At 37.6% G+C, this 21881-nt stretch overlaps 1 protein-coding gene across 2 annotated transcripts in view; it reads right to left on the bottom strand.

Annotated features, from left to right (window-relative positions):
* The window catches only part of RPS6KA5 (ribosomal protein S6 kinase A5), a 70022-nt gene that overhangs the window by 47717 nt on the left and 424 nt on the right, over positions 1-21881 (bottom strand). The window contains exons 2-3 of one of the 2 annotated variants that reach the window (XM_086893022.1): positions 21243-21495; positions 10680-10751 (exon numbers count right to left, since the gene is read on the bottom strand). In XM_086893022.1, the coding sequence (XP_086749148.1) occupies positions 10680-10751; positions 21243-21495 (325 nt within the window). The remainder of the gene's footprint in view (positions 1-10679; positions 10752-21242; positions 21496-21881) is intronic. The other variant, XM_086893023.1, reaches the window with a different exon arrangement.

Raw genomic sequence — 21881 nt, forward strand, 5'->3', positions numbered from 1 at the left:
GATGATTTCATCCTTTGTGTTAACCTAAAACATCCATACCTAGAATTAAGCAAGAATTCCAAGAGATGCTATTTTTTGTTCTTAAAATAGCCTGCTCATATTTGCACAACTCCTATATTTTCATTATTGGTTTTATAGCACTGAAGTTACAAAAACCCATAGAAAAGCCAATTAATTCTTCCCATCAGTATTCCATACATAGAAGCTTTCTGAGGCTCTCATACTGGACTTAAAAGGACTCCTACAAATAGTACACAAATAAATTTGTTATCTTTACCAGGCATACCTGTAGAAACAGTAAAGGTTAGAATTAGTGTGCAGTTGCTGGGCTGTGATCTCACGGCAATTACAGAGATATGGTGGGATGGCTTGCACAACTGGAATATTGTGATGGATGGTTACATACTTTATAGGAAAGAGGCCAGAAAGGCAAGGTGATTAAGTTCTCTTTATGTAAGACAGGAACCAAAATGTATCAAGCTTTGCATGCGGGTGGATAAGAAGGAGCCAAGAGCTTATGGGTAAGAATTAAAGGATAGGCTAAAATGGGTGTTACTGTTACGGGTGTTTACTACAGGCCACCTGATTAATAAGAGGAAGTAGATGAGGCCTTCCACAGACAGCAGGAAGTAGCTGCCACATCACAGGCCCACAATTCTCATAACCATCCCGACAGCTGCTGGAAAGACATCACAGCTTAGCACACAGGACCTCAGGAGGTTCCTGCAGAGCACTGGTAACTTTGACACAGATGGTGGGGAAGCCCACAAGGAGAGATGTCTTGCGATGTCTGAAGGCAGCCTTGACTGCAGCGTCCATGAAATGGTGGAGCCCAGGATTCCGCATGGAGGAAGCATGGCAATAAGTAGGATTATAGCCCTGGACTTCAGGAAAAATAACTCTGGCATCTTCAAGATGCCTACTTGGAAGAACCTCATAGGTTAGGTCTCTAAAAGGTAGGGTGGGTCCAAAAGAGATGGTTAATATTCAAATAGCACTTCCTCTATGCTTAAGATCAGGACAACCCTGTGAATAAAGGGGTTGGAGGCCTGAATGGATGAGCAAGGCACTTCCAGCAAAACTCAAGACAGAATAAGGAAGTTTACAGAATGTGGAAAAGGGGTCAGCCCACTTGGGAAGAATATAGGAATATTGTCAAAGCATGGCAGGTATGTGTTAAGGAAAGCAAAGGTCCACTTGGAATTAAATCTGGTAAGAGAGATCAAAGACAAGAGGGTCTACTTCAAGGGTTATCAGTAGCAAAAGGAAGACTTGGGAAAATGTGGGCCCACAGTCCAGTGAAGTAGGTGCCCTGGTGACAAAAGGTACAGAGAAAGCAGAGTTACTGACCACCTTTGCTTCTTACTCATTGCTAAGGCTGGTCCTCAGGAATCCCAAGCCCTGGGGGCTTTCCCTTGGTTGAAGATAGGTTAGGCAAACCTGACACACACAGATTCATGAACCCTGGAGGGCTTCACCCATGAGTGCTGAGGGATTTAGCAGGTGTTACTGCTAGACCACTCTCCATTGTCTTTGAAAGGTCATAGAGAACAGGAAAGGTTCCTGAGGACTGAAAAAAAGCCAATACGCTGCCAGTCTTCAAAAAAGGGCAAGAAAGAATATCCAGGAAACCGTAGGCCAAGTAGCCTCACCTTCATCCCTGGAAAGGGGATGAAACAACTCATCCTGGATATCATATATATGCATGTGGAGGAAAAAGGGTTATCAGGAATAGCAAACAGATTCACCAAGGGGAAATCATACAACAATCTGGCATCCTTCTATGAACAATGAGATAGAAGGATGATTAGAGAACTGGAACATTTCTTATGTGAAATAAGGACCTTATTTCTTCTCCTCTTTAGCATGGAGAAGACCGAGAACAGAACTCATCAATGTGTACACATATCTTATAGACAGGAGTCAAGAGGATGGGGCTACACACCTTTCAGTAGTGCTCAGCAACAGGGTAAGAAGCAACCCACACAAACTGAAAAACATGAAGTTTCCTAAGAATGTGAAGACAAACTTCTTAGAGGGTGACAGAACACTGGAACAGACTACCTGGAAAGGCTGTGGAGTCTCCAGCTCTGGAGCTATTCAAAACCCACTTGCGCACAATTCCATGCAACATTTTCTGGGTTAACCTGCTTTAGCAGAGGGGCTGGACTAGGTGGCCTCCAGTGGTCCCTTCCAACCCCAACCATTCTGTGATTGTGTTGTAGAAAAACAGGACTTTATGTGAAAGAATGGGTGTCATTTTTGTAGATGGCAATAGCTATTGTTCAAAGAATCGGGAGAAAGGAACTATGAAGTGGTTGGCTTATTTAGATCAAGGTATTTAACAAGTTCTCTCACAAAAAGGGTCTTTAAAAAGCTAAAAAGTTATGGGTACAAAGGGGGGAATCCTCTAAAAAATTAAGAGATATTATAAGTTGAAAAGCTAAAGGTTCAAAAACAAATATTCAACTTTTTCAGAAAAAGCAAGTCACCACAAGAATTAATCCTGCCTGATTCGGTCATATATGAACAGTGAGGAAAAAAATTTGCTTGGTTTAGTAAGTTATCCAAAACAACAGAAACAGAAGCTGACTGCTGAACACTCTACCACAGTATGAAAATACTAAGTAGCTGAAAAAATAAAATGGCAGAGAAAATTTCCAACAGTAAACACATAATCCACATGAAGTATCATAATAGCACATAGTGCTAGAACTGAGGAGAGGAAAATACCTGAAGTTACCAAAGACAACCCCAAACAGAACGTTAGAAACTTCATGGGAAGTACTGAAGTGAAGAAATGACACAAATGTACCCACACCTTCAACACAAACTCAGAAATCCCTTATGCTGTGGTAGAAAACTTTGTGTGCTCCTGTCTTGAATGAAGCACATTATTTTGGTACCTTCAGTCTTCTGTCCCCAGCTACCCTGCTCCCATAAGAAAAAAAAAAAGTGTGAAACATCAGAAAAGGATAAAAGAACTCCTCTAAACATGAAAGGAACTAAACATACTTCCACGTTTTATTTAGCGTGAAAAATTATAGTACTTAAGAAGACTACGGAGAGTTAAAAAAAGAAAAAAATCAAAAACTATAAGAATGTTGGTAAAGAACTAAGATTCATTATTTTTAGAAACAAAATAACTAAGGCAACAAATTAAATCATTAGGTATCAGCATTAAAAACTATGCAAAGCGCACAAACAAATATGCAGTTAAGCTGTGGAACTTCTGTTACATGATACTGCAGCTGTCAAAAATGCAGATGAATTTAAAAAGATTACATAAATGCACAGCAAGTGTTGCCAAACTCTGAAGAGAATCTCTGGCTCAAGCAGACCCCAAACTGTAGGCTGCTACAACTCACTAAAGAAACCATAATTGTAAGCCTCTCCTCAAGCCATCATGAGACAGAAAAACTAACCAGCTCATTGTTTTGTCCAATACTTGTAATTACCTTCACACTACTTTCTCAAAGAGAATGCTCAAATATCTCAAACCTGAAAATATACTGTCCTGATGTGAGACACTCAAATTTAGCTGGCATTTAAAAATGCTATAGCGTACAGAGTTCCCAATAAGCATCATGTGCAACTCCAGATTTCTTTCTGGATTTTTTCCAGATGGGTAATAGAGAGTTTTTAACTACCAAATGACATGTGAGCTTTTTTCCTAGATTCAAATTCTACTTCAGTGAGTATACAGAACTAATACTGCTCACATACTGAACAATTCTTTTTAAGAAGTTCTTTACCTGACTCATTGTACCCTTAGGAATCATGCTTCTCCTCTTTACAGAGCTCATTATCTGCTAAAAGAGCTTTCATAAAATAAGTTTTCATAACATATCTCCCAAGAATGGCAAACAGAATAGGTGACATCTTTCTATTTTGTGAGATATGCAGTCTCTTTCAAGATTTTGCATTTTGTGTTGCATTCTCCAGCTTTGTAGATACAAGATCGTGAGCATACATTAGCCAGACTGAATGGTCACCAGCTACTCATCACCAGGGAAGAGGAAATTTTATCAGAAGTGTTGGAGAATATTAAGCTAAATTAAAATGAACAAAAGCCTCGTGATTATAATACTTGGTTACCTGTATCTTTAATCTTATTTTACAGAAATGTATAATAATGCATTTTAAGTGAGAGAATGCAGTACCTACTACAGCTTTACATATAGTATCAGAGAAAATGATCTGATTAGTGTAATAGCTGTAAGAATCTCTAGAAACTATACCCTTGTTGCCCTAAAAGACTTTGCAATATAGAGCTTTGCCATAGTACAAATAGTTTCTCCAGGAATCTGAAAAGGACTGACAGAATGATGACGATTCTCAGCACTTTTTATGAGAATAAATCTTAAGTAGCACTATTTTAATCAAATGACTCATAATATATTCAACACCAGAATCTCTGATATCTCAAGAAATCTACTTAAAAGACAACACTGCAAAAGCAATTTATTTGAGTGGCAGCAAGGAGAGAGCACATAAGCTAATTACAATACTCTTACCTGACAATTGTACTTCAGTAAAGCTTTTTTAATTTCTCAAAGAGCAACATTTTGATGTTCATTCTCATAAAATCTTATGCTCATCTCATCTGCTGCCAAAGCAGAAATATTCAGCCAGCAATATATGCTCCATAATGGAACACACACAAATATCCATCCCCCAAATTAACTGAAAAAACATTAAATGACAGAAAAGCTAAAAGACTATAAAATACTATATAACACAAACACAAACTTCCATAGACTGAGCTCACAGCTTAAGAGAAATAAAATAAAAATTTTAAGAATGATTATCAGCTCTTATGGTGACTAAAAGACTTCACACCAGCAATTTATACCAAATTTGCACTCAACTCATGAGATAGAAAAGTATAATTGGGTGCTAAAACTTCCCTTTTACTACTGCCCTTTCCATGAACACAAATTCATATTAATACATAAGTATATATAAGCATACATATAAGTATACTTAGACATAATTATATATATAAGTACTCATGTTCATAGTAATACATATAATTCTAAATAACAATTCAGCAGATCATTAGAATATTCTAATATACACACTTGCTGAAAGACAATGAGTTAAAAAGATTAAAATATTCTTAACTTATAAAGTATTCTTTGCTTCTTTCTGTACAAATGCAAGCACATTAAGGCATTGCATCACACCAGCTGATTCTTACAGAGAAAAAGGAGCACAGTTCTTATGGTTTTCTGTGTACTCCTAAATTCATCAAAACTTCACATTTGTGTCCAGAAAGTTTTTTTAAATTAATATTTTCAAGTGCTAATATAAGCTACACCTCTTTCTTAAAGCCCTTTTTTTACTGTCAGTGTAAGAATAATCATGAGACTACAAAGGAAAAGGCTCAGAGGTGCAAAATATTTAAGGATTTGAATAAATTTCGTTGTATTTTTGCACAATATATGCCTATTGACATTTTTGCTCTGCAATTTGTATTTAGATTTAATCTGCCTACGGAACTTGGAGACAGAACTTCATTGTGCTAGTATCAGGTCATATGAATTAAAAACTGGGATGTGGCAAAGATAGAAAGGCAAATAGCTCTAGCAACTAAAAATGGAGGGGAGGGGGGGAAGCCAAACAGAAACCTTAACAGATCTCAAATAATGGCATTCTAAATATTTTCAGTTTATTGTCCCAAACTGTCAAAAACAAGGCATTCTCTGTCATCTTTCCTTAGATATCAGATAGGCAGGAATAATTGATGGAATTTTTTCAGTGTTATTACTTACTCTGAGAATAAATTACCTCTCCCATTAAACATGAGTGGTGATTAATATGAAAGGCAAAAAGTGAGAGGAGAGGATAAGTTGCACCTTAAAATGTACTTTATATCAGCATTTTCCTTTTGTTTCTTTTTTGCTATTTCACCTTTTTTAAAAGAAAGCAAATTTTATTACAGTAAATAGTTATGGCAGACAATACATGCCTAACTGGTTTTTTTTTCATCTTTAAAGCATTTAAATTTTTAGAAGGCAACTCTCAAATGCAAGACAATCTACCACTGGATATAGATGCCATTAATTTTTAATTATTTAAAAAATCAAGGTAAATTATTTTCTTCAGAAATTGTTTTAAAGGTACTATATACTGCTGAAGTTTGATGAAGTCAGTCAACAACTAACCAAGAGCTGCCCGGGATCATCATCTTATTTTCTCATTTCCTTCTTAAATGTAAGACCATTTTTGCTATTCTCTCTGACATTAGTTCCAATAAGAATCTTTGCTATTGATCTCCAATTTAATGTACAATTTTTTTCATCATTCTCTGGTGTATGAATAGGATGGATTTGTCCAGGTTCTTAGATTGAATGCAGCCCCCTCTTTTCAGTCTGCTCTTCATGCAGAAAACTAATTTTCCATTCCCAAGCCCTGTCTCCAATTAGCCATCCCACCCACCATTCAGTATACATTCTAGCTGTCCACAGCACAATCTGAAGTAAAGTATTTAATTGGAGTTTGGAATTATTTTTAGACACTCACTAATTTTGTCTCACTCTCCTGAGCACAGTATCCCCATTTCTTTCTTTTTCTTCCTTTTATGAGAGAATATTTTATGTTTTCTTCAATATGCTTTGAAAGAACTAAGTCTTAACTTTATCAGAATACTTTCTGACCTCTTAGAAGAAACTTCACTATATGTTCTTGTATAACAAGATTTTTGAAATGGTTATTTAAATCTGACATTCATCTCACTGTATTTGTTCCCTTTATATGAATAAGTCCTTCAGATTCCAAGGATCTTCCACATATAAGGTGAATGCCCTTCCCACATAAGCACTTAAATCCAAAAGGGCACACATAAAACATTTTCATATACGGTAGTTAGATTCTTGTTTCTCATTATTGTTTGTCTTCATTAGCAGACTGTATTTCAAAAGATAGAATGGATTATAAGTGCACATGCTCAAGAACTAATTGTATTGTCTCTTTTTAACCACACTTGAAAGAGTGAACGAAAGTGGCATTTATTAAAGTTCAGTAGAAAAAAAAGAAATAATCCATTGGTAGAAAAATGTATGAACCAGAATGCACTCTACAATGTTTTGTTATTTTAAAAACACATTTTCAAAGAATGAAGCAAATAAGCCAAGTGGGCGTGCATAAATCAACACAGCCACCTTCTCCTGTTGTTCCTTTCCTGGCTTCGGGAAGCAATTAGATTATGTTGCTGAAAACTAACCTTCTTCTATAGAATAGACTCTAGTCTTCTTTGTCATGGGAAGAAAAGCTTTAACTAGATAGGAGGGACAAGCTGGAAACATGGACAGGAAATCTGAAAATTCCGTATTAGCAAGGCTATACAGTAACAGAAAAAGGAAAGGGCTTAAGCAATTTCAAAAAGTGTATACTGAGTAGAACACAGGCCAGTCAGAAGTCCAGCCAGTAATAGTTTGTTCCCAAAGCAACAATTACACTATTAACAGCTTCATTAACAGTGGCATACTGTCATGTATTCCATTTTAGAATGACTACTGATGTAAAGTGCTACTGATTTCTTCAATGGATAAATTGATTCCATTACTACCCCCTAAATGCAACATAAAAGGATCCAACTCAGACTTTTGCTTGTCTTTCCATTGAGGCTCAGGCAAAAAGAAGAAAGCATATAGTATGATACAATTTTAACACCAAAAAAGCAAAATACAACAAGCATGCTTCTAATTGAGTGTATCTATTAGAAGAAAACAGACAAAAGAACATAATAAAGCAATTCCAATTAAAGAAAATAGTAAATATGAAATTATGCTAAGCCATTATGTTATGACATAAGTTATGCCAAAAAATGGCTTCCACAGGAGAAACATCAGCACACGCAGATACTATTTCTAATAATCTTAAATGCTTGTATTTTAAAAACATAAGGCTTAAAAATGAAGCTTTAAATAAATACATTTAAATATAAATATAATTATATTATATAATATAAATAATATAATATTATATATATATAAATAATAATATAACTAATAAATTTAAATAAACCTTCACTGCTGCTAACTGAAAAGAATCACCACTGGGTCTAAGAAACTATCACAAGTACAAATTTTTAAGCAAGGTATCATTTAATTTAACATGTTTTAAGTATCTTCTGTGGTTATTCTAGTTGCTTCATGGCAGAATATACTTAAAATATTATAATTAGTTTAAACAGCATCTACCGTCATCACTTAATGTAACTGTGAGGTTTCAATACATTCTCCCTTGCATTACTGTAGATCAATTAAGTATTGGTTTGAAAACACTGCATGCTGCATAACTCCACAGTGAAGCATTTTAAAACAGCATGACAGTTTTATTTAGCATTAGTTATATTACAGTGCTATCAATAATAGCTAAAAACTCATACCACAATAAAGCTTTCACTGCCAAAGTAAAGTCTATTTGCTTATAGCAATGACCAGAATGTTTCTCAAGTTAAGAAATTAAACTTCATCAGCAAGAACACCTTAGGAAGGTTTCAGAATCTCTGGTACTGGAGGCTTTTAAGAATGAATCATCACCAGGGATAATGCAGGTATAACTGACTGTGTCTTGGGCCAAGCAATTAAGGGACCTCTTTGAGGTCCAACCTCTTCAGAATCGTGTTTTCAGCAATTCCATGTGACAGCAAACATTGCCAACTGACAGATGGCCACTCAAAAGCAAAGAGAACTAGCTCCATTATGATCAGGTCATTGACTTTTAATGCCATCCAGTAATTAGCAACCAGCAACCTCAGACACATCTAGTGCATGAGTCTTAGCTGTCATAGGCTTGAGACTGAATGAAGCTTCTTGACTGCCCTGATGGTCTAGATTTCTGAAGCTAAAACCTCAGGCTTGATCAAAACTGTGTATCAAAAGAGTGAAAAAAAAAACAAAAAAACACTACAACAAATGCCAACTACTCTTCCTACAAATGGATACCCAAGGAGTCCTTGGATTCCTAAAGCTTGCAGGAATCTTTTAGTCAGTTTTTTCAATGGTTTGAGATCTGTTTAGACGACATTTCTAGAGCAGCAAGACTACTGGAGCAGGATGAAGTCAGACAGGCATGCTTACTTTACTTCTTTTTTTACTTCACACACACAGAGTCAATCCCACTGTCAACCCACTGAAGTAGCCTTTTCTCAAAGTCCCTCAAAAATTATCCTGTTAACCTGAGTGAATAGAATAGCTTTGCACTGCAAGCCTAACAATTACCTGCTACAGTCAAGAGTATTCCAGTCCAAGAAAAATTTGGCCAATCTGTTCATGAAGAAAACAAGGCATGGGAGGTAGCAATGAATGACTGACAACAGTTTAACCAAGACAGGCTATTTCAGAGGTACAGCCTAAAGACAAGAGGAGGTCAGGCTACTACTAGTCTGAACTTGAAGACTAACCCTTATGAAACCACCAACTTACTTTGTACCCTAAATGTGATAGTTGTAATATTAGAGTGATGTCAGAGCAATGGCAAAGGTAACAAACAGGCAAAATAAAAATATTTACAAATCCAGCTGATGTTTCCATCAGTTGAAGAGAAAGACATCCTCTCATAAATGCACAGTTGTTTATAATTTCATTTTTGACAACCCCACTCAGATCCACATTGATCATTTCAGAAAATGATGATTGCTTCTACCTAGGAATATGCTACATTTATCTATGAAAATTAAAGCTTCCTTGTATCTACCTCTAACTATTGAAATTTAACAGCAAGGTTTCAATTTTTTAGCATGAATTTAAACTTTAAAAAATTTACTTCAGAAACAGAAAAATATCCTCTCGGGTTTTAACCGTTTAATTAATTTCTAAAAGAATCTATCTGACAGCTAAAAGTGAAAATCAAAATCCTTCGCACTTTTCAGTGATGTCTTAGTGAACTACAGTCTCACTGCCAGCCATTAATGGCTAACAATGTCCAAAAATTTAATATCATTAAACTAGCATAAAACTCCTGCAGACCTTGATGATAGTCCACATTCATAATTATATAAATCTACTCAACAATGCATCTGACCTAATACTGACCAAAAAGAAAAAGCACAAACACCCAAAAAGAATAAAAGCTGTTATTTTTGGTCTGTATAGGGGGATATGTGTCCCTTTAGCCAAGGGGAAACAAAGTTTTTTTTGTCTATTACAATTAGTAATCTTACAACATCCTAAAAATCTCCAACATTGTGCTAAAACTCACAATACAAGAAGGAACATCATCCGTCTTAAAAAATACTAGGATCTGACTAGGACAGAGTTATGGAGCCAACAGGAACCCTAAAATGGATTCATTAAAAAATGGAGCACCTTATTTAATAATGTATTAAAATCGCTTTTTTTTTTCCCCCAAACACACTCTGAACACTTAACATAATTATCAAGATCATGTCTTAACTCAGGTTTTCACAAACTACATTAAATTGTCACAAATTTTCAACCATATGTTTCCTTTTTTTCAAAAAAGTGCATCTTCAGAAGTGCTGTGCAAGAACATGTGACCTCCAGTTTTGCATGATATCTGTGAAAAAAAAAATTGAAAAAATATGCTATGCACTACAAAAGTGCTATCTTCCTAAAGAATGTTCCAAATACCAAAACCTCAGCTAGAAAAAAAAAAATATACATAAGAGTAATGTTTCCAACATTTAACTTAAAAATAGCACATCTTACCCCCTGTTCCAAGAACTTTCAGGAGCTCAAAGTTTTCAATGCCAACTTTCTCTGCATGGCCTGTCAAATTTGCTGAAGGGAAAAAAAAAAAAAAAATCACATCAGATATGTAGTACAGCAAAACATCACTCTGACATCTTACTACAGCCTCAGTAAAACCAAGTTAGCAAATAAATTAAATAAGCGGTGCTACAAAGACATCCCAATTTCATATTGTACTCAACTTGAGAAGCAAGGGAAAGCAATTTACTTCCTCCCACCTGTACCTGAATGTAAAATCACAATAGTATTTGAAGCCCATCTAGTCTGTACATACCATCTTCCAGTGTGTCACTGGGCACCTCTGAAAAGAGTCCAGTTCCACCTTGTCTGTAATCTCCAATCACATAGTTACAGATAGCAATCAGGCCATCCCTTAGACCTAGCACCCTGAATACTCTCATTTTTTTGAATTATATGGTGTTTGGGATGACAAACCAAGCTCCAGCAACTGTTCATGCATTTAACACAGGATTGTTGAAGACTTTCCATTAGTATCAAGTAGAAATGACCTTAAGTCTACATAACTCACAAGTATGGAAAAAATCAAAGCTGCTACCAAGTTGTGTCATTTGTTGTTCCGTCTAGAACTAGAAGGTTCTATGCTTATACAAATCTATACCACTTTGAGTACTTATTTTGTCTAACATATATTTTTCTAAGCAGGGATGTAAAGACCTCTGTTTAAAAAAAGGGTTGTGCAGGGTTGGTTTATTGTTTATTGCCTTTTTTTTTCTTTCCTAAGCTCTTAAAAGAAAGCCCCAAGCAGTTGCCATTTTTTCCATCTTTTATTCCTATTATGCATCCATTTGCATCAACATGACTGCCGATCATTCAGCAAAAGCCCTCATTGAAACGATCCAGGCTGAAAAGCAGCAAGACAAAAAAGTAACTAAGTTTGATAATTCACATCCAAGTTAAGCTCCCTGATCCACTTTACTGAGCAGCCTCATAAGTACCATTAAGGATGTAGCATCAAGTAGCAAGTGAGTCAATATTCACCAAAGAGGCTGAACTGAAGCTTGCTGTACTACTTTTGATTGCAAACAGAACAAATATTCCTGCTAGAGCTACGTCAGTCACTGCTTAAGACAGCAGGAAGGAAGCCATGCTCATGTGCCAAAAAAGGAGTTCTAGCAGGTAAGGCAAACCCAGACTGAGTTAATGCCCATACAATTAAGGTATGTTGTGTCACAGAAAGTAAATTGTCTTTAAGCAATTTAATATTACACATTACTCTTCTCAACAGATAAACGGTACTCAACATACATAGCTTCAGACATGTCGAAACATTTGTCTTTCCTGCCAGGGAAAGAAGTCACAGACTATTCTAAAGAGACCAGGGCTTAAGTATCCATTTTTTAAGTATCCAATTTTTAATGAAGGAGTGGACATCACTGAAGAGATTCAGGACACACAATTTCTCTGGACACCAGCTAAGTAAGTGCTCAAACTGGGGTGGGAAGAAAGTTTTCACTTCAAGTTTCACTGATTTGGATCTTCCACAATTTGGATCTTTCCACTCCAGAAAGGTTTTACTATCTCACATCCTTTAAGAATGTCAGCAGAAGGCTTTTCAATTAAACACCCTACTAGAAAGTAAAACAGTCACTTAATCCTCCAATATTCTTGGAACTGAATAGGAAGAGTGGAACCCAAAGAAATGCTGCATCTCCAGTAACACGCTGAAGATTTGCAGTGCTGGCTGTCAGCCTAAAAAGAGATACTAAAAGTCTTAAAACTCAATCCATTAATCTAAACAGTACCATAAACTCACATTCAATAACATTAGTAAAACCTTTTCCACTTTCATGAGGCTGCACAATAAAAAGCTGAGTGCTATCTAGTTTGAATTGTGTACTTGTTTCAATGTGAGCTGTAATTTTGCACTCTCCACTTAATTCCATTTTTACTTCCACTCAGGATGCTTAATGACCTTATCCTTAAAAAAAAAAAAAAAAAAAGATAAAAAAAGGGTCTTGGAGGTTGCTGGAATATTATTTTTATAGTAAAAGGAAAAAATTACACCACAAATAAGCATATGATAACCGCAAAATAAGACCCACCTCATTCTTTTTACATTATACAGGGGGAAAAAAGCCATCCCACAATATAGCTAAAGGATGCTGCATAACACACACAAGTATGATAGGACACTTGAGACAAATCCTCTCACAATTACTCCCTATAAAGAAATAAGTAAAATTATCCTTAATTAAAAAAAAATAAGTCAAAAAAAAAATTCACTCCCAGGAACCCGAATGACCATTTTTGGAGGACCTTTCACCAGGGATGCTCTCTGCACTTACAAAACTGTTCCAAGACTGAGATGCTTTAAAGGATTGCAATGGGACTGCTAGTACTACTAGGACTGACAGAACAGTAAAAGGCTTCTCACACCTCAGACATCACCGCGCTGGAAATGGTATCAGAACCCAACCCAACAACTGCCTGTGCAAACTGCACAGCCTATCTGTAAAAATCACAATGGGATCTACATTGGTGCACAGAAAGCAGTTTCAGAAACAGAAAATTTACTTCTCAATTCACTTTTTCTCCTGGACACATAAACTGAAGAAGTGCACCAAGAAATGGAACGAAGTTTGGATAGGAAGAGAAGTACTGCCCAAGTAAATAAGATGAGAGTTTCTCCACAAATAACATGAAGCTATACATGACACTCAAAAGGGATAGTTGTACATAATGGAAAAAAAACCCCAAACCAAAACAAACAAACAAATCCCCTGGGAGATTAGCTCTCTGAGTATGGGCACAATTAGAAGAATCCTGCATTTACTAAAGTCCTACTGTAGTCCACACCAGCCAGCATTGCACCAAAACAGTTAAAGAGAGTTTGCAGCTGAGGATAATAGCAAGAGATAACACATCAACTCAGAAACAAAGTGAATGGAAAGGCCAGGACATCAAAGCATCCATAAAAACAAAGAGGAAATAGAGATTCTAGTCACAATCATCCTCTCTTGAAGGTAGAAAGAAAGGAAATATCCAGAAATACTACCACTGCAAAGACGAGCCTCCCTCCACATGCAGGGACACCAGTGCACAAAGACCAGAGCTGTCATTCTCAGTCCCCTGGAAACAGGGCAGCCTGTTTATCCAGAATTGCATTTCTCCTTGAAGGATCTCCAAGGGATCTAAGAGACACGTGCACTACACCTGAACTTCGAGATAACCAAGACTGAAGAACTATGCAAGCTGGTACTGTGGAATGATTATATAAGCTTTTAATTGCAGTTCTAGGATCTCAAGAAATAACATTTCAACAGTGTTTGTTTCCAAGTTAAAATGTGCTCTGTCCTCTGTTTCTGGACTCTACTGCATGCTGGTCTTGAAGCAGACAAATAAAGCTAGTGTTTCCTCTGCTGAACTAGATCAACCTCTGTGTGAAAGTTGAAACTTGTCTCTGCTATTCTCTGCAACACAAGACCAATTCTTCAGTATTATTAAGCAGAACAATGAACCTCCAGGTTCACCAAGCAATTTTAAGAACAGAGAAAACAAGAAAGAAAATTAAACAGAAGACATTCTGCAATATTCCAAGTATTAGGTTGCAGTGTCTAGTATCAGTATCAACTTGATCTTCACCTGTTACTTCAGAGAATGGCCCATCCCGACTTAAGTCACAGCATCAAAGAACAGATGCTGTTTTAAAACTTGTATGTGTATGCCTTACTCAAAGTGGAGAGGGGGAGCACACACCTTTCAGGGGGGAAAAAAACCTGACACCATGAAATAGAAACTACACAACTATTTGTTAGACACTGAAGAAAATGCATATGTTATACTGTTTATCTGCTCTATGGAGTTCTACTTTGTTACTGGTTACAGCAACTTAGAACTATTTCTGAAGGAAGTAAAAGTACCCTGAAGTCCTTGAAATCTGCGAGACCGTCAGCACCTAGTATCAGGTCACTGAACAAGAGTACCATTTAATCAGCTCAGAGTACTATCTTAAAATGGAATTTAAAAACCGTAACATCTTAAGAATATGTTTCTAAGGCAAAAGAAAGAATAAGCAAAAATTGAAACATACACAGAAATCTGAACTCAAGTGAAAGAAACGAAAACACAGTTCATGTTGCTCTGAACTCTAGGGCATCACAGTTAAGGTAACTGCTGATTCTCTAGAATATTAGATGCTTAAGGGTAAGACCACCTGAGCTGAGAAAAAAAAATTAAATCTTGAAAAAAATTTGGAAAAAATTCAAGCTCTCATAAAGCTGATTTCGTTCTAGAAGGCTTGGAAGCCAAAGTTTACACAGCCAAAAACGACAAAGATCTCTGAAGGACTAGCTGATATAATGTGTATCCATATACATTTATGTGTAGTAGCATACATGTATACTGATGGAATACAGTATGTGGAAATTCAGAAGCATAAAATGCTGTGGAATACACAATAAGAAACTGTCTTTACCATCATGAAAATATAAGATAGAAGACTATCCCACCGAAGATATTACTTGCATATAGGAAGCTGAAAAAAGTGTAAAAATCCAGACATCTGAGATTAACGATGCAACCTCACAGTAGTCTGAACTGGAAAATGCTCCAGGTTAAGATCCATTTGCATTTAGCAAATTAGCTTTTTCTCTTACAGAGGTGACTTCACTATGAGTTTTATCATTACTGTGAGCTGAATCACTATGAGGTCACCAAGATTGAACCCAGAGGCACCTCCATGGTCAGCTAGAAACTTACTGTGTAGCAACACTATACCTCACATAATTGCAAAAAGAAAAACCTGAACAAACAAAACCAAAACCAATGAAAACCCCAAACAAAATGTAATTAGACAAGATGCTAATTAATAAAATTGCTATAGATAATCTAATGCTGAACAGAGTTGAAACAATCAGATCTCTAAAGATTGTGCATATCTTCTCAAACAAAAAATTATTTCTAAGACATGAATCAATTTCAGTTTTCTCTATCATTAGTAATAAGTGAAAACATTTATAAAAATTCAGTCACAGACACCTTGGACACAGCATCAAAAGTAACAAAATACAAATTAGTTTATCTACAAAAAAAAAGCAACTGATAACTTATATGTTGATGGAAGGTATTTACATATTTGTTTATGCAGACATTAACTGGGAAACTTAAGAATTATTCTCTCCCAGGTAAAGTTTTTATAAACATCTGTCCATGCCAGCATAAAATATTTGCAGATGTCAAGAAAAATGAGAAAACAGTCACAATAGATCCCAAAATAAAACACAAACTCAAGTAAACTGCATGTAACGTGAGTCTTTCACAAACAAGGTCATCTACCTATCTACAGACTGAGTCAGGAGCAAAGAAATCTCAGTAGAACTTGCACCTCATTGTTGGGATTCAGTAGGGGAGGAGGAGACAGAGGGCATGTTTACCGTAAGAAAACAAATTATGCAATGATGGGGATACAACAGAAATATTTATGTAAAAATATATTGGGAAAACACATCCTCAGATACCCAGGCCTTGTCATATGGTTAAGGAATTCTGGCAAGTGTTCTTTGAACAGCCTTCTGATATAGATATATAGATATATAGATATAAGATATATTAACATGTCATCTGCGACTCCTAAGTCTTTTGTGGAATCAAGCATAAGCTTTTAGACCATCACATTTGTAATATACTGGATCAGAGCTAATAAACAGGCTGACAGTGAAGACTGCAACTATTAATCCTCATTTATATTAGATATTTTATAGAACATCAGTGAAACAATGACAGCAAAATGATCAGTTGTACCAGACCCTTCTACAGATCATTTTAGCCAGGTTTGTTAGATTCCAAAGCAAACAAAAAAATCCCACTCAACAAAAACAAACAAAAAGCCACAAACAAAACCCAGGAAGGATCAATAGCCATCCTTCTTCATAATCAAAGCTACCAGAAGATAAATAACGAATTCCTAGACTACAAAGTATTTTTAGAAAATATTGCCTGCGTAAAGAGTAAAATCCAGAGACTGAAGTGGTATTAAAGATGATAAATAAACTTAAAATACTCTTTGTAGTTCCCACAATCCAAGAAAACATATATTTTACTGCTCAAGAGAAAAATAGAAGCAAAAGCAATCCAAGCTTTGAAATAATAAACTATTAGTAACTCCTGATTCCTAAAGAATATACAAAATTATATATTATATATATTATGTACTATTTTATTATATCATATATGTATTGTTTAGTATGCAATCTTATAACATATTATATCCATATATTGTAAATAAGTAAAAAGAAAAATCTGTCTTACAGAAAATTTTATTTTAAAAGTATCTTTTAAGCCTCATAAAGTTTCCTCTAAAAAAATAGAAAAAATAAAATACTCTACAGGTGCCAGATGCATCTCCACAGGGAAGGCTGAATTCACTATTTAGTGCATGATTCATCATGTTTTTTAGTCATAGGAATTTTCACAATTCCCTAGAATGTAACATGAACCTTGCAGGTCACAAATAAATCCATTCTAATTTAAGTTCCCATTCAAGAAGGTATAACTAAGAATCTGCATTATCAAACCCTTTCGATAATCCACATATTTATTTTCTGAAGCCTTTTATGGTTTCATACTGAATTGTAAGTTTGACTCAAGAGGAGGTTCCAAATTCTTCTGCCTTTGGAGTTCTGAAGGCTGTTGCTACATGAATTTCTGTGCTATACATGACTTTTCTCATGTATGTCTGTCAAACTGCAAACTAAAGCAAGTTCTTTAGCCCAAAGATTGTGATAACATTAAAACAAATCCAGTATCCTCCTCAAAACAGACTTGCTAAAAGGAAAACAACAACTCTGTAAAGCAAAACAAACAATGTATATAGAGCCCATGCCCATACATTCACAGGATGTCTCAAATTCCCTTCAAGATCCCAGTTTTGGTAATGTCTCTCTCTCTCTGGGCGAAGCAGGGAGTTCACATGTTTGCCACAAGATGGGCAACCTCCTATGCAGTCACTCACACACACTTAAGGTATAGGATCCTTTCAATCCTTTTTTTCCTCCTCAGAGAAGAGGTGGGGACGAAATCTCACTCATAACTGTTCTGTTTCTTTCTTATCTTCTGACATCACAAGCCTTTTCTTCTCCTTCCATATCCTTCTCTAGCATGTAAAATGTTTCCTCTGATAGGCTTTGTTTGCCATTGTTCAGTTCATTACTAAGCAACAGAAACGTTAAGATGCAACAATTATTTTTTTCAGTGTAAATAATATATATTTTCTAAGGTCAGGAAAATATTAAAAGTTGCATTAACTCTCAAAGTTAGCCTTCAAAAAATAAAACCTTTCCCTTTAAAATTTTCCAGAAATAAATGCTAAAGAAAGTGTCATTTTCTTATGATTTTCACTGGAGAGCTTCAGTGAGAATCAGAGACAGTCACCACTTCTTACTATTTCAACTTTGGCATGTTTTTGCTTCTACTTCCTGAAAAGAGATTCCACTTTCCCAAAAAAATTCATTTTCCTTCCCAAAGTGAGACAAGAAAGACAGTAACTGTTCTGAAGTGGCTGAATTGTGAGCCTTCTATCAAGAACAAAAATGTTTTGGTGTTAGGAAAAGAAAAAAAAGAAAGGATAAATATATTAGGAGAATATTTTTATTAAATGACATGTGTACTAAAAGTCACTGCTCTGTCTTATCTGCAGACCATCACATATATGCACACAGAGCAGGGCTCAGTATTTGTAACACAGCACATCACATGATACCATACAGAGCCACTCAAGTGTTCCTTCCCTATCACAGACCCAATCTACATGCCTATCGAGTGATGTTTATCCAGCAATTACTTTTTGGTCATACAACAGAGGAATTTCAGGGCTCTAAGACTATGAGATATAAACCTAAAATTAAATCTGACCCTACATATGAAAGCCAGCATTGTAATTTCAAAGTCAAAGTTTAAAAGAAGTCAAACCGTGGTATGATAGGGTTAACAATCAGCTGGTCTATGTAGCAACAGCGCTGCACACTCTAACTTAAAGCATTTCCATATGCCTCCATATTTGCTTGGAGCTAACAACACTCATCTGCTTCATTCTTTAGGATCCTCATTTCATCTTAAATTCAGATTCTAAAGTATGTTCACTTACTCACTTGACCATAATAAATGCCTGTCCCTAACTCATTTAATACTTTTAGAGCAATCCCAAGACCAAGTAATTGTAAATGCAAGTGTAACTGTGGGTTTACCTGATTGATTTGAATTAGTGAGCTTGTTACCGTGAGGTTCAAGTAACAGCTTCCACAATATGATTTTCAAAGAAGCCAGTATTTCTACTACAATAGTAAATTCTTTCAAAGCACTCTGGAGACTGACCTCTTTTTCATCTGCCAACCAACAGCTACTTTCAATATGTAATTCTAAATTATTCAATTAGTCACAGAGCTAGCACCATCAAAGAAAGAACGCAGAGATGAGGGGAACACTGGAATCTAAACAAATCACACAATAAAAGATATTCAAGATATAGAACATATTTAGAAATGACAAAGATCCAGCGGCTCCAAATTCTAGTTCTTACCTGTCCTCTCACTCTTTCCCAAAATGATTAAAATTAACAAAACAAAACAACAAAATTAAATAATCATGCTGCATGCTTTAAAGATGTGGTGGGTTGACCCTAGCCAGCAGCTAAGCATCCACACAACCAGACCCAGTACAAAAAGAACCCTCTGAACATCCAAGGTATCCTATAGCTTTATATTTTGTATCAACAGAAGCTGACTGCAACTTTTCTCCTCAAATTATTCTCTCTCTGTGCATTGTATAGACAAGTTCTGAAACAGTCTCCATACGTCTTGCATAGGAATGACACTATTGACACCTTCAGGAGTAGGAGTCTCCCAGGAGTACATGACAGAGCAGCTCCCTCCTCCACCCTAGTGCTCCAGAAATAGACAAGTCATTGCTAGAAAGCATTTTTCAGAAAGCAGTTTCCTAAACACTGAATATGGAGTAGAGAACAAGGAAGGGAGAAGCAACTTATTCCTACTAAACTGAATTTCAGAAGCTTAAAAAGACAAACAACCAAGTTTGAGAACTTTTTTTAAAAAAGTGAGAATTGGTACTTCATACAGCTACATGATGAGGATAAAATCATGCTTATTACGCTACATTAGACAGTTCTTTATCTAGCTTATACAAATGTGTTTATTCCTCAAACTATCTTTAAAATAACAATCCCTCAGAGACACGTGTTCTCAACCTTTATAAAAGAAATCTAGACATAGTTATGTAAATATATTGAATAAATGTGTCCCACTTCCCTTCCCCATACCTTTTCCTCTTCCACACTTAAATGTAGCAACACCTATCGAGACAACTATGTTTTCCAGCAGCTCTTTTGCTTCTTGAAAGAAGAAAACTACAAACCCTTCGGTTTCTGTAACTACCAAGAGACCGCTTTTTTTTTTTTTTTTTTTTTTTTCTCCTCCGCCCGCCAAGCAGGGTGATAGCTCTTCTTCCTCAGGGTAATAGGTGTTCCCCTGGGGCACCTCCCCCGACCCCAGGACCAAGGGACAGCGGGGCAGGAGGCAGAACGCGACCGAGGAGACCCAGCACCACCACCTGCCCTTCACATCGGCCCATTCGAGAATGTCAGCTCCATTAACCCGGCGAGCAACTCTCTCAAACTTTTGCAGTGAACGGCATCTTACGCTTACTCTCACTTCATCATGGAGAAAAAGATGATGACAGAAAAGGAACGAAGGACATGGCTTAACAGCACCTTCATTGTCAATCAATACAGAAAATATACATTCTGGTTATGTTTTACATGCACTTCTAAATTAACATTAAAATTTAGATTTACTGCAGTGTTCAAGTTGCCTGGAAACTTCTGAGAACCAGAGAATCCCTATTTTGAAAAGAAATAAAGCTCTTCCCCAACATAATAACCAACAACGGAGCATTTCTGTTCTATCTTTAAAGGTCATAAATATTTCACACGTTGAACTACTACTCCTGAGGGTCGTCAAGTAACTACCGAGCTACAAGAAGATTCATAGATTAAAAAGCCAAAAAACTCTGCGGTTACGTGCTGGCACATTCCCCTCCCTACAATTCCGGGATTTCACCGAGGTCAGAGAAAAGATGTCACATAAAACGACTTCATTTAGGACTGGAACCCGCCCCCCCACCCCCCCCCCCCAACATAGCCATAGAAGTCGGTCAAACAAATACTTTACAAAAAAAAAAAAAATATTATAAGAGAGCCTGGCTACACTATATATCCTTCAAAAGCACCAGACACCACCGGGAAGTGGGACAGGCGAACCAGGCGTGGAGCAGAAGTCGAAGTGAACTACTTTTTTCAAAAATAAGAGAAGGCCCCCTCCCCGCCCCCATCGTACACGCTCCTGCCCTTCCAGGTCATTCTCTTTTTTCCCCCCGCCACTGAGATTTCCCTACTGGTCCCAGCTAACTCTCTCGGAGCTCAGCAGCGTTTTCCCCAGCCCGGGCCGCCCGGGCCCCTCCGCCCCCGCGCGACCCCCGGGCCCGCCCGCTCACCGTTCCTCAGCTCGTGCTTCACCGTGAGGAGCGGCAGCTCCGCTTCCCCCGAGGGTCCCTCCATGTCCTCAGGGGTGGCTCGTCCGCCCCTGCCGCTCCCGTGAGCGTGGCGGCGGGGGGATGTCACCTGGCCCCAGACGGGTTCTATTTTCCAGGGGCGCTCCGGGGCAGGGGAGCCATGCAGGCGCGCTGGGAGTCGCCGCTCTCCCCTTCGCCTTGTTGGAAAACGGGGGAGGGAGAGAAAAACCCAAACCTACACCACCCAACAACAAACAGTTATGAAAATCTAGGGAGGCACACGCACGACGACTTCCCTCCCCCGGCACTCAGAACCAGCCCATGTCCTTGCGCCTCCCCTCCCCCGGGCTCCGGCCGCCCTCCCCGCCCGACAGCGGGGAGCGGAGCGGGGCCGAGCGCGGCCGGGATAGGCTGAACGCCACGGGGGGAGGCGGTGGGAGCGCCGCGGGGAGCGGCTCCTACTCAGGCGCTCGCGCCCCCTCCCTCCCCGGGCCGGGCGCTCATTGGCCGCGCGCGCCCCGGCGGCCGTCGGGCAGAGAACGTTCCCCGCGCGCCGCCCCCGCCCTTCCGCCGAGCGCCGCGCGCCCCCATTGGCTCGGCGGCTGCGCCAACCGCCGGCTC

Source organism: Cyanistes caeruleus, chromosome 6 (assembly GCF_971803275.1).
Source record: "Cyanistes caeruleus chromosome 6, bCyaCae1.hap1.1, whole genome shotgun sequence".
NCBI classification, from domain to species: Eukaryota; Metazoa; Chordata; class Aves; order Passeriformes; family Paridae; genus Cyanistes; species Cyanistes caeruleus.